General features: G+C 38.9%; 1 protein-coding gene across 1 annotated transcript in view; it reads left to right on the forward strand.

Annotated features, from left to right (window-relative positions):
* Positions 1 to 12,419, forward strand: part of DPY19L1 (dpy-19 like C-mannosyltransferase 1) — a gene marked incomplete at both ends in the record, with an annotated part of 112,084 nt that overhangs the window by 85,932 nt on the left and 13,733 nt on the right. The window contains 5 exons of the mRNA XM_080701001.1: positions 1,619 to 1,720; positions 4,103 to 4,174; positions 6,271 to 6,320; positions 10,566 to 10,590; positions 11,291 to 11,410. Coding sequence (XP_080557127.1) covers positions 1,619 to 1,720; positions 4,103 to 4,174; positions 6,271 to 6,320; positions 10,566 to 10,590; positions 11,291 to 11,410 — 369 coding nt within the window. The remainder of the gene's footprint in view (positions 1 to 1,618; positions 1,721 to 4,102; positions 4,175 to 6,270; positions 6,321 to 10,565; positions 10,591 to 11,290; positions 11,411 to 12,419) is intronic.

Below are 12,419 nucleotides of genomic sequence, written 5' to 3' on the forward strand. Positions count from 1 at the left end.
TTATAGTTTCTAGTATTATTGCATTTATGATAAAAACATCAATTTTTCGAAATTACTTTAAATGGTACATGAACATAAATGGTACATGAACATTTAAAAATGTTCACTATATTCAAGGAAAATATATGTTCTCTTTATGAGGTTTATGTTTTATAGCATTTGTGAGCTTATTAGTTATGTTATTCACATTTTATATAAATTTTAATCTGCTTTTCCTATTCCAGGGAATAATGCTTAACATTTCCAAAACCACTGTCAACGTGTCTGTTTCTTCAGACAGCGTTGTCAGCGTTTTATCTGTACTTTGACTTGAAGGCTGTTTGCACACATACCTGTGCTGTGGTGACCTTATTTTGCTCATTTGTTCATTTTTATCAAAAAATAATGACATTTGTTCTCTTTAAACTTATTTTTTGCTTGAATTATTTTGAGACAATTGCTGAGCTAGATTTCTTTGTTTCAAATTTCTCTGGCTTTTTCTTCTATTTTTAACAACTACTTTAAAGTATATCTTTTGCTGGGCGTGGTGGCGCACGCTTGTAATCCCAGCATTGGGGAGGCTGAGACTGGAGGATTGCGGTTTGCGGACAGCCTCAGCTACTTAGTGAGGTCCTCTGCAACTTAGTGAGACCCTGTTTCAAAATAAAAAATACAAAGTAGGGCAGGGGGTGTAGCTTGGAGGTCGAATGCTCCTGGGTTCCATCCCCAGACCCGCAAAACATATATATATTATATATAATCTTTTAGAGAAAACATGCTACTAGATTTGTTTCCTTAAGCCCAATTTGGGCATCTGCCCATTAATTGGTAAATTTAAGCTCTATTATGTTTGGGATGTTTCTTCTGCTATTCCCTCTATTGGTTTCTCAAACTTACCAGCATACATTTCTTCCCCCAACAAAGCAAAGTGTTTTGTAGTGCATCATCGCATCCCCACCACCCTTTCGTTTCTACTAGCACCTAGTTCCTTCTACTGGACATACAGACCATGTGAAATTTTAGTTATGGTATATTTTAGTTAATTTTTTCTTCTTTCTGTAGTTGTTGCTTTTTTAGATAATAATGAATTCAAATGTTTGGCAAATGTTTTATGTCTAACCCCTGTTTTTATCATTTATTAAGTGAACATAATTCTCCCTTTCTTGTCCTGATGTTCGTGAGAGCCCTTGGTAACATGCAAAGGATAACAGGAGCGTTGCTTTCCAGCGAGGTGCCTTTTACTGCACCACCTACCCAGCTTCACTTTATTCAAGTAGTCTTTTAAATCCCCCTCCCAGAATTCAGAGTTAATGTTCCCTCTTCTTTACTCTGTAGCCCTGATCCCTGGGTGACTGACAGAAGTCTGTATCAGTTGCTGAGTCCACACTCAGGATATTCCAGCATAGGAGAGCTGTGTAGCCTATTTCACCAAACTTAGCAGAGTGAACAGGAAAATCCAGGGGGAGCGCCTTTGGATTAAACAGCGTGGAAGGCTGGACGCTATCACTTTTCAGTCAAGGTAGCTGTGAGGTTGGAGGCTCTAGAATTTAGTGAGAACTATTCTTAGATATTATTTAGTTAAAATACATGTTACACTCTTTGGCTGAATGTGATGGTTCCTCACTTTCCTTCTTTCTAGGCTCATATTGGCAACTTATTAACATCAAAATTCTTCAGTTACAAGGATTTTGATACTTTATTGTACACCTGTGCAGCAGAGTTCGACTTTATGGAAAAAGAGGTACGATGTGATTTCTGGTTTTCTTTTCTTGAGTTTTGTCCCATTCACTTTCATGCAGTGTGCCTTCTTATTTCAGATTCTGTGTGTGCTGTTATCCCAGTTTAAAGAAAAAGGAAAATCTGGCTGCTTAAAGAAAGATGTTCATATTTACATTCGTACAGTTCCTTGAAATATATGGTCTCTCTTCATTTTGATAATTTGAAAATATGCATTCAGACTAGCCACAGTCTTTTGGATGAGTAAACACAGGCATTTGCAAGTCACCTCTTTTCAGAGATGCATTAATTCAGTCAAAGCTCTTGAGCTCTTACATTTCAATTTATTTTGTAGTTGTTCGAATGATTTCATTGCTTTTAAATATTGTTGAGCACAATTTTTTATTTCAACATTTCTCTTTCTAAAACTTTATTTATATGTTTAGAGTGTAGGTTGATGGATTGTAAGACAGAAGTCTACAATATTACTTAATGGCCTTGAACAAGTAACTGCCATTCATTGTGTTATATATAGTTAACTCATTTCTAATACTATGCTACAAACATATTTTGAAGACAAAATGAGATAGTATAGGAAAGTACTTTGATATTTGAAGCAAAGCATTATTTTGTAATACTTAAATAGCTGGTTTGGTTTGTATTTGCCTTTCAAATACCATCAATGTAGCAGTGATTTATTGCATATTATTATCTGTGACACATTTTCCTTCAAAGCTAAATGTTTACATGTATTAAACTGGCCCAAAACACTTAAAGTAGATGTTCTTTTCCCCTTAAATCCTACTGTGTATCCCAGTGTCCTGAGTTCCAGCCCAGTGAGCTGCAGTGCCAACTCTTAAGCACCAGACATTCTGAGTTGTATGTCCTATGTCCTGCTTACTCCAGTGGCCTGCGAGTCTTTATTTATTGTGTGTACAGTTTTGACACATAGTGGCTAATTAAAGGCATATGAATGATAGTGTTAAAATTGCTAAAAGAAGGATGCTCTTCAAAGAAAAAATATCTTGTAAAGCATTAAAATGTATATTCACAAGGGATTAAGGCCCCTTCAAGGAAGTGGAGAAGGAAATAGAGCATAAGTATCTGTGGAGAATTAGGATGAGGTGGAAGTAACTAATCATTAGCGAGGGCATCATAAATGCCACTAGAGCCAGAGAGGGAAAATTGCCAGTTCTCTGATGAAAGGAATTGTTGGTTGAGGCATCGCACAATGTCAGTCATCTTGAAGCAACAGCAAAGGTCTTTCCAGGCTGCCATTCCCCAGGGCTATGTGTAGTTGGAGACTGTGTTGTTGAGACGGCTCAGTAGGTACAAGGTTAGGGAGTGCGTCCATTTTGTAATACATGTATATAGTGAGGAGAAGGGACAAATGCAGGATGTTATTCCCTAACATGATAACATAATAACAGGGAAAGACATTTAAAATGTGTAGTAGAGTGAACCAAATGGCATAATCTTATTTACCTGTAAATAGCACACAGCAAGTATAAGTGCCAGTTTCCAACAGTGGTTTGGGGTGGGGAGATACTCAAGATATTTACAGGATTGCATTGTATAGGGGCTGTGTTATTAATAGCATTAACATAGTTTATCTGTTACTAAAGAAATGTGAAAATGAGTTTCTGTTTTCTTCATAAACATTAGTCATTATTTTGTATATACTTGAGTTTATGTATATGGGGAAGCAGAAAAGAGGGAGAAGGGGTTTGTGTGTGGATCCTAGGTAAAAACCTTATCCCCCAAAAAAATACACAGGGAAGCTTATTGCATTTATTTATTTATTTTTCTTTTTTATTTTTTTTTGATACACTATAGTTTCACATCATAATGTGTATCATATTGACAGAGGCATACATTCACACAGTACTTGGTGCCCTATCCCTACCCCTGTGTTTCCCCTTCCCCCTCTCGACAGTGAGTGTCCAGGTTAACCATGCTGCATTCACACTTATACACATATTTGAAAGTAGCTCCTCCATTAATCAACCTCAGCATTCTTCCTCCCCTCCCCTTCCTTTCTAGCTTTGCTGAGGTTAGCTTATTCCATGTAAAGGAGCTCTACTTAGCTCAAGTCAGTAGTACATCGGGCCCTCTAGTTAGACGAATGGCATACAGAAGTGAGGAACAATGTCTCTAGCCATATTTCATACTTACAAGTGTTTGGGAACTGATTTTTAGTGTTTCCAACTCAATACTTTGGTGAAATTATTTCTATGAAAATATACCTTCATTTTTAAGTTGCGAGTCAGTGGGTAGATTGCACCGTTGATGAATGAATGTTCGCATTTCTCTACTTTTAGAAATTCACCCGTTTTATCATTTGAAATGAAATTTTCTTTGGTAAAAATAACATTTCCCTCTAACAAAACATCTCTCTGAATTTCAGACTCCGCTGAGATACACAAAGACGTTGTTACTCCCCATCGTTCTTGTCGTGTTCATCGCCATTGTTAGAAAGGTATGTTTGTCACTGACGATCTCTTTCTTACAACCTCTTCCTATTTTTACATAATAGTTGATTATATTTGGCTGTTTAATACTGTGGTATGTTTTATAGTGATTTATTGAAACATTTTGTATTTTTGTACAGATAACCTTGATGAATTATTATGTCTTAAAGTTATTCTGTTACCATAAAATAGACACAGGAATAGGAGGGCTTAAGTTTGATAGTCATATGTTTTTAAAAGACATGATCAGACCAAATTGACCCAGATACAATTTGATTTTGCCTATGTAAATAATTACTGACTTGCTTTTAACTTCTATGTAGTATTTCCTTAAGATATCTAATTAAGACTTTCTAAATAATTTTTGTGCTCAGTAACTCCTGAATTGTGTTTATGAATCATCAAGAAAAAATGAGAATTAATAATGTACTGATAAGCTACATAATATTTTTAGGTACCCAAGTTGGCTTTAATAATATAATTCTAAGCCCATATATAAATCAGGCCAGAGAAGTTCCAGTCATCTGTGAAGAAGAGAAGGTGAGGGTTACTGTATAAATATGATGGAAGAAAGGTTTTAATATTATGAACTGTGAAAGTTGTCAGAATCAAACTATCACTTATGTCAAACCCTAACAAAGAAAATAATAACAAATAAATCCAGGACGGTGTAAAGGAAGGGCTGTCACACATGAATGCCTGCTCACAAGAACTATCACAAAAGACGGCCAGAAATACCACCTGTGCAAAGGCCTCCACAGTCATTCAAAATAGATGCATCTGCGTGGACATCTGTGCATTTAGTCTTGGACTGACACCAAGATTGTCATTGGTCCTTGATGTTAAGGATTATTGTTGCGAAACAATTTACATAACCTTTCTCATTTTGCCTTTAAAAGCTTCCCCTTGTCTAAACATCCTTCAGTTCACAAGGAGTTTACTGTGGCAGCAGTATTGTCATTGCAGTGCTACTCCCAAAAAAACTTACTAACCCGGGAAAAATAAAATAGTTTGTGAACTTTATAATTACAAGTGTTTTAAGAGAATGAATTGAGATTCATTTATGACAAAAAAGAGATGATAAACCCTAACATTTCTCTGATTTGTGACTTTGAACAAGTCATATATTTGTAGAGAATTCTGTGATATAGTTACTGTTCGTATTATATATTTGAACTGTGCTTTATACCCTCTCAGAACACCTTCACATGCACCTTTCAGCTCCAGTTAGTTAGTGGCCAGTTCCTACTGTGTGCCAGGCTTGATGCCTGCCTAGCACTTTTATGTACTTTATGGGGTTTGTCCCTGGTTGGTACACAAAAACGAGTGGGCACTGACCATCCGGAATGTGTTCCGAAGCCAGCAGCCCGGAGGGCAAGAGGTGCTGGGAACAATTAGATCGGAGTAAGGAAGTTGGCCGTTTGGTTTAAAGAAGAAAAATTTCAAAATAATAAACAAAGGATAAATATTTCCAAATATTTAAAAGCTTATCATTTGAAAATAAGATCACATTCATTCTGGCTACTTAGAACTATGACCAAACTATAAGGGGTAGGACTTTTGGCCTGAAATGGTCTGGACGCACCAGTTAGCAAGGCTGTGGAACATTCAGTGGCGAGAGGGTTTCAGACGAGACGGCTTTCCGGTCACCACTAAATACAAAGCACCACGCTTGCTCCTGCTGCGGTAGTGTCTGTGAGCCAGCTCTCCAGTTCTGCACTGTATAATTAAAGAGAGGCGGTTGCCAACACCTTGGCATAGTGGAAGCAGCACTGAGTGTGCATATGAAGCCAGGAGATCTGATTTCAAGGCCCAGCAACGCTTCTTTGTAGTTGTCCTTCTGTAGGGAAGTCACTTTATTCTTCTGAGCCTGTCGCTCACGTACAAAATGAGGATAATCTACTTAACAGGAGTGTTGAGAATTAGGTATGGCTAAATATGGTACAAATATAAGATTATGTTGTTGCAGGTTATTTTTAACATGTTCCTTTATCACTGTACTTCTCATATTTTTAATTAAGAGTTTTGAAGTTTAGAAGATACTGTAGTGAAATTTTTTTCTCAAAAAGCATTTATTCTAAAGTGTTCAAAAATCTATTCACAGATTTTCAGTGGTATGTGGGATGTCTTAACTAAACAACAGACACATATAAGGTAAATATGCCATTAAGGATTGCATTACTTCCTCTCTTTATTGAGTAGATTTCAATGCATTGATTTCACACGTCGGTGTTGTACAGTCAACATTTGATCATCGCTGTTGTCCATCGTTGCCGTTCCCCTTCACAGCTTTTTTATTTCCTACTCATGGGAGCAGAGCATATCACTTACTCATCCGTACATCTCATCCAGCCGTCTAACAGTAGCCCTACACATCCTCTATACTTAAAGGATGCAGCTTTGTCGATTCATAAGGGAAAATAAATTGTTCTCTTGGACCAGTGGGCTGCCTTTTTTTGAGAAATGAACAGGGAAATACAAAACTGGATCCATATCTCACTATTTAAAATACAAAATATATTCCACATGGAAAAAAGATTACAGTGTAATAAAAATGGAACCCAGAACTTAGCCAAGATAATATGTTGTAATATTAGAAATAGGCCTTCTTAAGTATGACAAAGCCTCTGTGCTAGAAGGAAAGGCTGACATTTTACCAGATAAGTCCATTGATTTGGAAAAAGATGCTACGAGCATTGTTTCAAGAAAAAGGACCAGCCAGGTGTGGTGGCTCACGCTTGTAATCCCAGTACCTGGGAGGCTAGACAGGAGGATCACAGTTTGAGGCCAGTCTCAGCCACTTAGTGAGGCCCTTTGCAACTTAGTGAGACCCTGTTTAAAAGTAAAGAATAAAAAAAAAAAGTGGGGCTGGGGGTATAGCTTGGAGGTAGAATGCCCCTGGGTTCCATCCCTAGTAACACACACACACACACACACACACACAACAATAAAAAAAAGGACCAATTCAGGAAGATATTTGTAATATATGACATAGGACCAGTGAAAATCATAGCTTCTGAAAATAAGAAGATGCTAAAAACACCTTAGGAAATGAGTGAAAGACACATACACAAAAATAATTCAGAGAAATATAAATCTGTTTTTTTTTCTCACTGCATCCATGTCCTGTGAACATCCTTTCTATCCCTCAACAATGGCAAGCTTTTGTCTCTGAAGCTATGCGGAAGTTGATCCCTGTGCCAATAATTGTGTCCCCTGTATGTCACTACTGGCATTATTAGATTTATAAAATATAACAATATCATTGTTGGAGAAATTGCAAATTAGTGCAAATACTTTGGAAAACATATGGAAGATCCCCAGAAGAATGGGAATGAACCTACACTATGATCCAGCATGGATCACTTCTGGTTATCTACCCAAAAGAATGGAAACTAAACTGCCAAACTAATGCACGCAGTTTACAGTTGACAAAATATGAAATCAGCCAAGATGTTCATCAACAGATGAATGGATTACAAAACTATGGGATATGTACACAATGGAATTTTACTCAGCCATAAAGAAGTACATCATTATGTCTTTTGCTGGGAAATTGATGAGACTGGAGAACATTATGCTAAGTGATATTAGTCATAAAAAGTAAAAAATATGGAGTCAGGCATGGTAACACACGCTTGTAATCCTCGCACTTGGGAGGCTGAGACAGGAGGATAGCACAGGTTCGAAGCCAGCCTCAACTACTTAGTGAGGCTCTCAGCAACTTAGATTTATTATGTTTCCAAATAAAATATAAAACAGGTCTGGGAGTATAGCCCAGTGGTAGAAAGCTTCTAGGTTCCACCCCCAGTACCATCAAAAAAAGGGGGAAAAAAAGGAAAAATTGGATGTTCTCCCTGATATGTTGAAGCTAGGGAGAAAATGAGTTATAGGAGGAACTTTAGACAAAGAAGGAAAAAACATAAACGAGCAAAAAAGTAACCTGAAGGGGATTGGAGGGGGGAAAGAGGGGAATTTCTAATGTACATGATGTACATGCACAAACATCTCAAAGTCAGTCACGAAGCCAAACATGAGAAGGAGAAGGGGAGAGAATGGAGTCGGAATTGGGGAAGGGTTAAATGAGTGACGTGAACATGTCAGTCTCTATCGTCTTGTACTCCATTAAGATGTATGACTACAATGCACCAATAAAAAAAGTTAAGAGTAAATTTTAGAAAGTAAAGAATAAAATGAAAAAGTGACAATATCTAATAACTTCAAGAATAGAATAGTCAGGAAGGCAGTTTGGCAATGCATAGCACACAGTGCAGTCAGCCTATTGTTTAGCTTAGTCGCTCCATCAGTGCAAAGGTGTCCTCCAGAAATATTCACAGAAAAGAAAGAGAATGGGGTGAACTTAGAGATGGTATTGTGTGTCATGTGAAAAAATTAAAACAACAAAATACATATTAGTAAGGAGTTGACTTAATTATGATCCAGTCATAAAGTTGGGCCGTCTTTATGGAAATAATTTCATCACATACTTTTGGGACTTTCACCTCATTTTCTTGCTCTGTGTATTTATCAAGTTTGCTAATATATCAGTAATTTTGAGGTTAAATTCTCAAATCCGATTATGTGCTAGATTATGCAAGCCTCAAGTTAGGGGTTGACTGATACATATGTTCATTCAGTAAGAAAAAAATAAAGTTGAGCTCTGTGTTCCAGTCATTGTTTAGGTCTTGGAACCATATCAGTATTTAAGACAGAGAAGGTGTGTGTTGTCAAGTCATACTTTTCTGTCTCTGGCCCAGAGTTCTTTCTTGAACTCAAGATTTATATCTCCTTATCGTGTGTCCTTGGGTATCTAGTGAGAATTTCAAGTTATGTGGGTACAACATTGACCTCTGACTCTTCCAGCCAGCGTGCTTGCAGACCTTTCCCATCTCATAGGACACCTCCATTCTTCTCATGGGTCGGCTCAAAAATCCTGGCTGGATTCTTGATCTTGCTCTTATCTCACTTCCACATCCAGTCCTTCTGCAGATCCTGCCATTGTCGCCTTCAGAATTATACACATACACTGACTACCTCCATCCCGGTTCATGTCAGCACCGCTTCTCTGGGTTAGTGCCTCACGACCTCCTCGCCAACTCCCTGCCTCTGCCTTTGATGCCCAGGCTTTTTCTACAGGGCAGGAGACAGAAGTCCAGTCGAGTCGCTGCTGTCTTCAAGCAGCTTCCAGAATCATTCTGAGAGTCTCCAGGGCCCATCCACTCTGCTCCCCCTCCCATCACTTAGACCATACTTCCTTTGTGATTAACCCTTAGACCCTCCCTGCCATGGAGCATTTGCACTCTCTTCTCTTCAGTGCAGTGCCTTCAGGGTTCGCCTCGGCTCCTTCAGGCCTTGCCCTGCCATCTCTGACCCGTGGCCAGGCTGATTAACACGTGCCTTTCCAGGCACCTCATGCCCCTGCGTTGTTCACCTTATTTACAGAGCATTTGTCACTGTGCAACACACACACGTTTCCTTTTCATTTGTTTCCTTTGACTTACATGGGAGCTCTGTGAGGATAAATGATTTTTTCAGTTTTGTTACTCCTCTGTCTGTGGGACATTTAGTCTAGCTCAATGGAATTGAGAATATAGATGGGGGGATTTGTACCCTGGACTCCTGAAGGGTTTTCTTTAGTAGGGAGAAAGGGAGAATCAAGCAAACTACAAATGAGAACTTTGTTTTCTGTGAGAAGATAAAGCAGGGCAGAAGTGTACGGTTGATAGAGGTAGGAGCCAGGCTGTAGGTGAACCCAAAGCCCCTACAGTGCTGTAAGGGTCACATTAGTCTGTGAAAAGAGCACCATCATCAAAAGGGGGCACGGGAGGTAGCAGGCGTCAAGGCGAGACTGGGCCGGCGTAGGAAGACCAGGTATGTGCAGCAAGGTGAGACCTGAGAGTTCACATTAATTGCCAAGGCTAAAGGAATGCTGTGGCCATTTGTGTATTCCAAAGCTGGTACTAAGAAAAATCTAGTATGTGATTTTCCCAATCCTCAGTCATCTCTACTGCAACTGTAGGATATGGGGGAGGTAAGGGGCCACTTTGTGGCTAATGGCCACCTTCTTGACAGCTGGAGTATGGACCAGGAAGCCTCTGAGTTCTTTCTCAGTCCCTCTTTTGCTAGGATATTATCAGTGAGGAACCTGGTATGCTGTAGCCTGCAATTGCAGTCATAATAAATACCCAAATGGCCAAATATTCAGGGGTTAATGCAACATTGTCATTTAAAGAATAAACTCTCTTAAATGGGTATATCACCAGCTTTCATATATATCTTTTTGTTTATATATATATGAATCTCCTAGGAAATACCATAGAAATTGTGAAACACATAAGATAAAAATGCAAATATTGAAATAAGTGTGTGGTGATTGAATAGAACTTTTTTTCATTTCAGAAAAGAGCAGTTTGACCATGGAGAGGTAAAGACTTCGCATGACTTCGCATCACTAACACTCATCTTAATGTTCCTGTATATTTGGGCTTTCCTCTTTAATTCACTTGCTGGGTTTATTGACAAATGTCATTGAATCATCTTCAGACTAGCCGAGTATGTTTTTTGAGAGTGCTACCATACAGATTTAATGGGCACTTGTCCCTTAAAACAAATAGGAAACTCGTTTGTCCTGCTTGGATAATACTTAGAGTAGCAGCCGTTGGTTTCTGGAGCTCAGTGAGACACATCTGAGGACTGTCTCTGCTGCGTGGGAATGCTTCCCTCCCTTGTGCAGCAGCTTCCGAGTGTGCGTGGCTGCTGTTCCATCTCCTCCAGGGCCAGCCTGGCTTTCCCGCACATCCAAGGGGCAGCTCTGGGCTCTGAGGCAGCAATTGTTTCCTTTACTTCTTTCCTGCCTTGGTCTGACGTAGCACCAAGGTCCATGGAGAAAAGTAAGCTTTCTGAACTGTAGACTTGACTCTGGAATTCCATAAACACTTGCCGTAAAAACTTTGGATACGTAGCCTTCCACTAAAGTGGTGCCGTTTGCAAGTGAATTTGAGAGATTGCTGTAGACATCTCAGAAATGAAAGTAGTACTAATTTTTGTTACTAAGAAAAAATTTAACAGTATATTCTCAAACTTGACAAATAGTAGGAATAAGTACTCTTTTTTCTTTCTTTCAGCTGGTTTATCATGCATTGCAGTTGTTGGCATATACAGCTCTTGGCATTTTGATTATGAGACTAAAACTCTTTTTGACACCTCACATGTGTGTTATGGCTTCCTTGATCTGCTCTAGACAGGTAACATGGTGGTTATGGGGGGTTTTAATTGCTGTGATAACCTTACTCCAGCCTTAATTATTAAGGGGCTCTAAAATACTGTTGAATTGCCCATGGTCCTGCAGTCATCATAGTTAAGGTTCTTTATGGATTTGTACATACCTTTCCTAAAGTATAAGGGCCAACACTGATCATTTTCTATCTTTGTAACTTCTAAAGTAGTCCATGGAGCTATTTAACAAACATTAATCAGTGCAGACCGAGTTGATGAGGGATAACCCCAGATGCTGGTAGAAAGAAGGACTAAATTGTAAAAATATATACTTTTTGGCATTCGTATCACAAAATTCTAACAATTGATTTCAACTTGTAAGTACTTTCAAGTTGTCTGTTCTTACTGGGTACCAAGCTTGACATGTACTTGGTACCAAGCTTGACATGTATTCTGATTTGTTGATTTGTGTTTGTATGTTCACCCCTAGTTTTCACTTCTTAAAACTTGGTTTAATCCCTCCTTGGATATTTACTGCCTGGTTGTCTTGGTTACTGTCTCCTTGTTCCACATTCAGAGATTTTTACTTCTCATTGGTCAACAGCCAAGGCACAGACACAGCACCTTTCTTAAATGTGGCAAATACTAAAGACCTACACGGACTTAGGGATGGAATCATATAATGACAGATGGGAAAACCAAGAAGCCAAAGTGTATATATGCCGTTAAGAAGCTTGAAATGCGGTTCTCCAGACATGTAGAAAAATAATATTAAGGTGGAGAATGGTGGGGACCATTTTTTTTTAACTTTTTTTTTTTTGTGTGTGGTACTAGGGGTGGAACCCAGAGGCTTTCTACCTCTGGGCTATACTCCCAGACCTATTTTTGGAAACAGGGTCTCACTAAGTTGCTGAGAGCCTCACTCAGTAGCTGAGGCTGGCTTCGACCCTGTGTGATCCTCCTGTCTCTGCCTCCCAAGCGCGGGGATGACAAGCGTGCGCCACCACGCCCGGCGGTGGGGACCGTTTGAATACAGAA

The sequence above is a fragment of the Muscardinus avellanarius genome (assembly GCF_963383645.1).
Source record: "Muscardinus avellanarius genome assembly, chromosome: 9".
Taxonomy (NCBI): Eukaryota; Metazoa; Chordata; class Mammalia; order Rodentia; family Gliridae; genus Muscardinus; species Muscardinus avellanarius.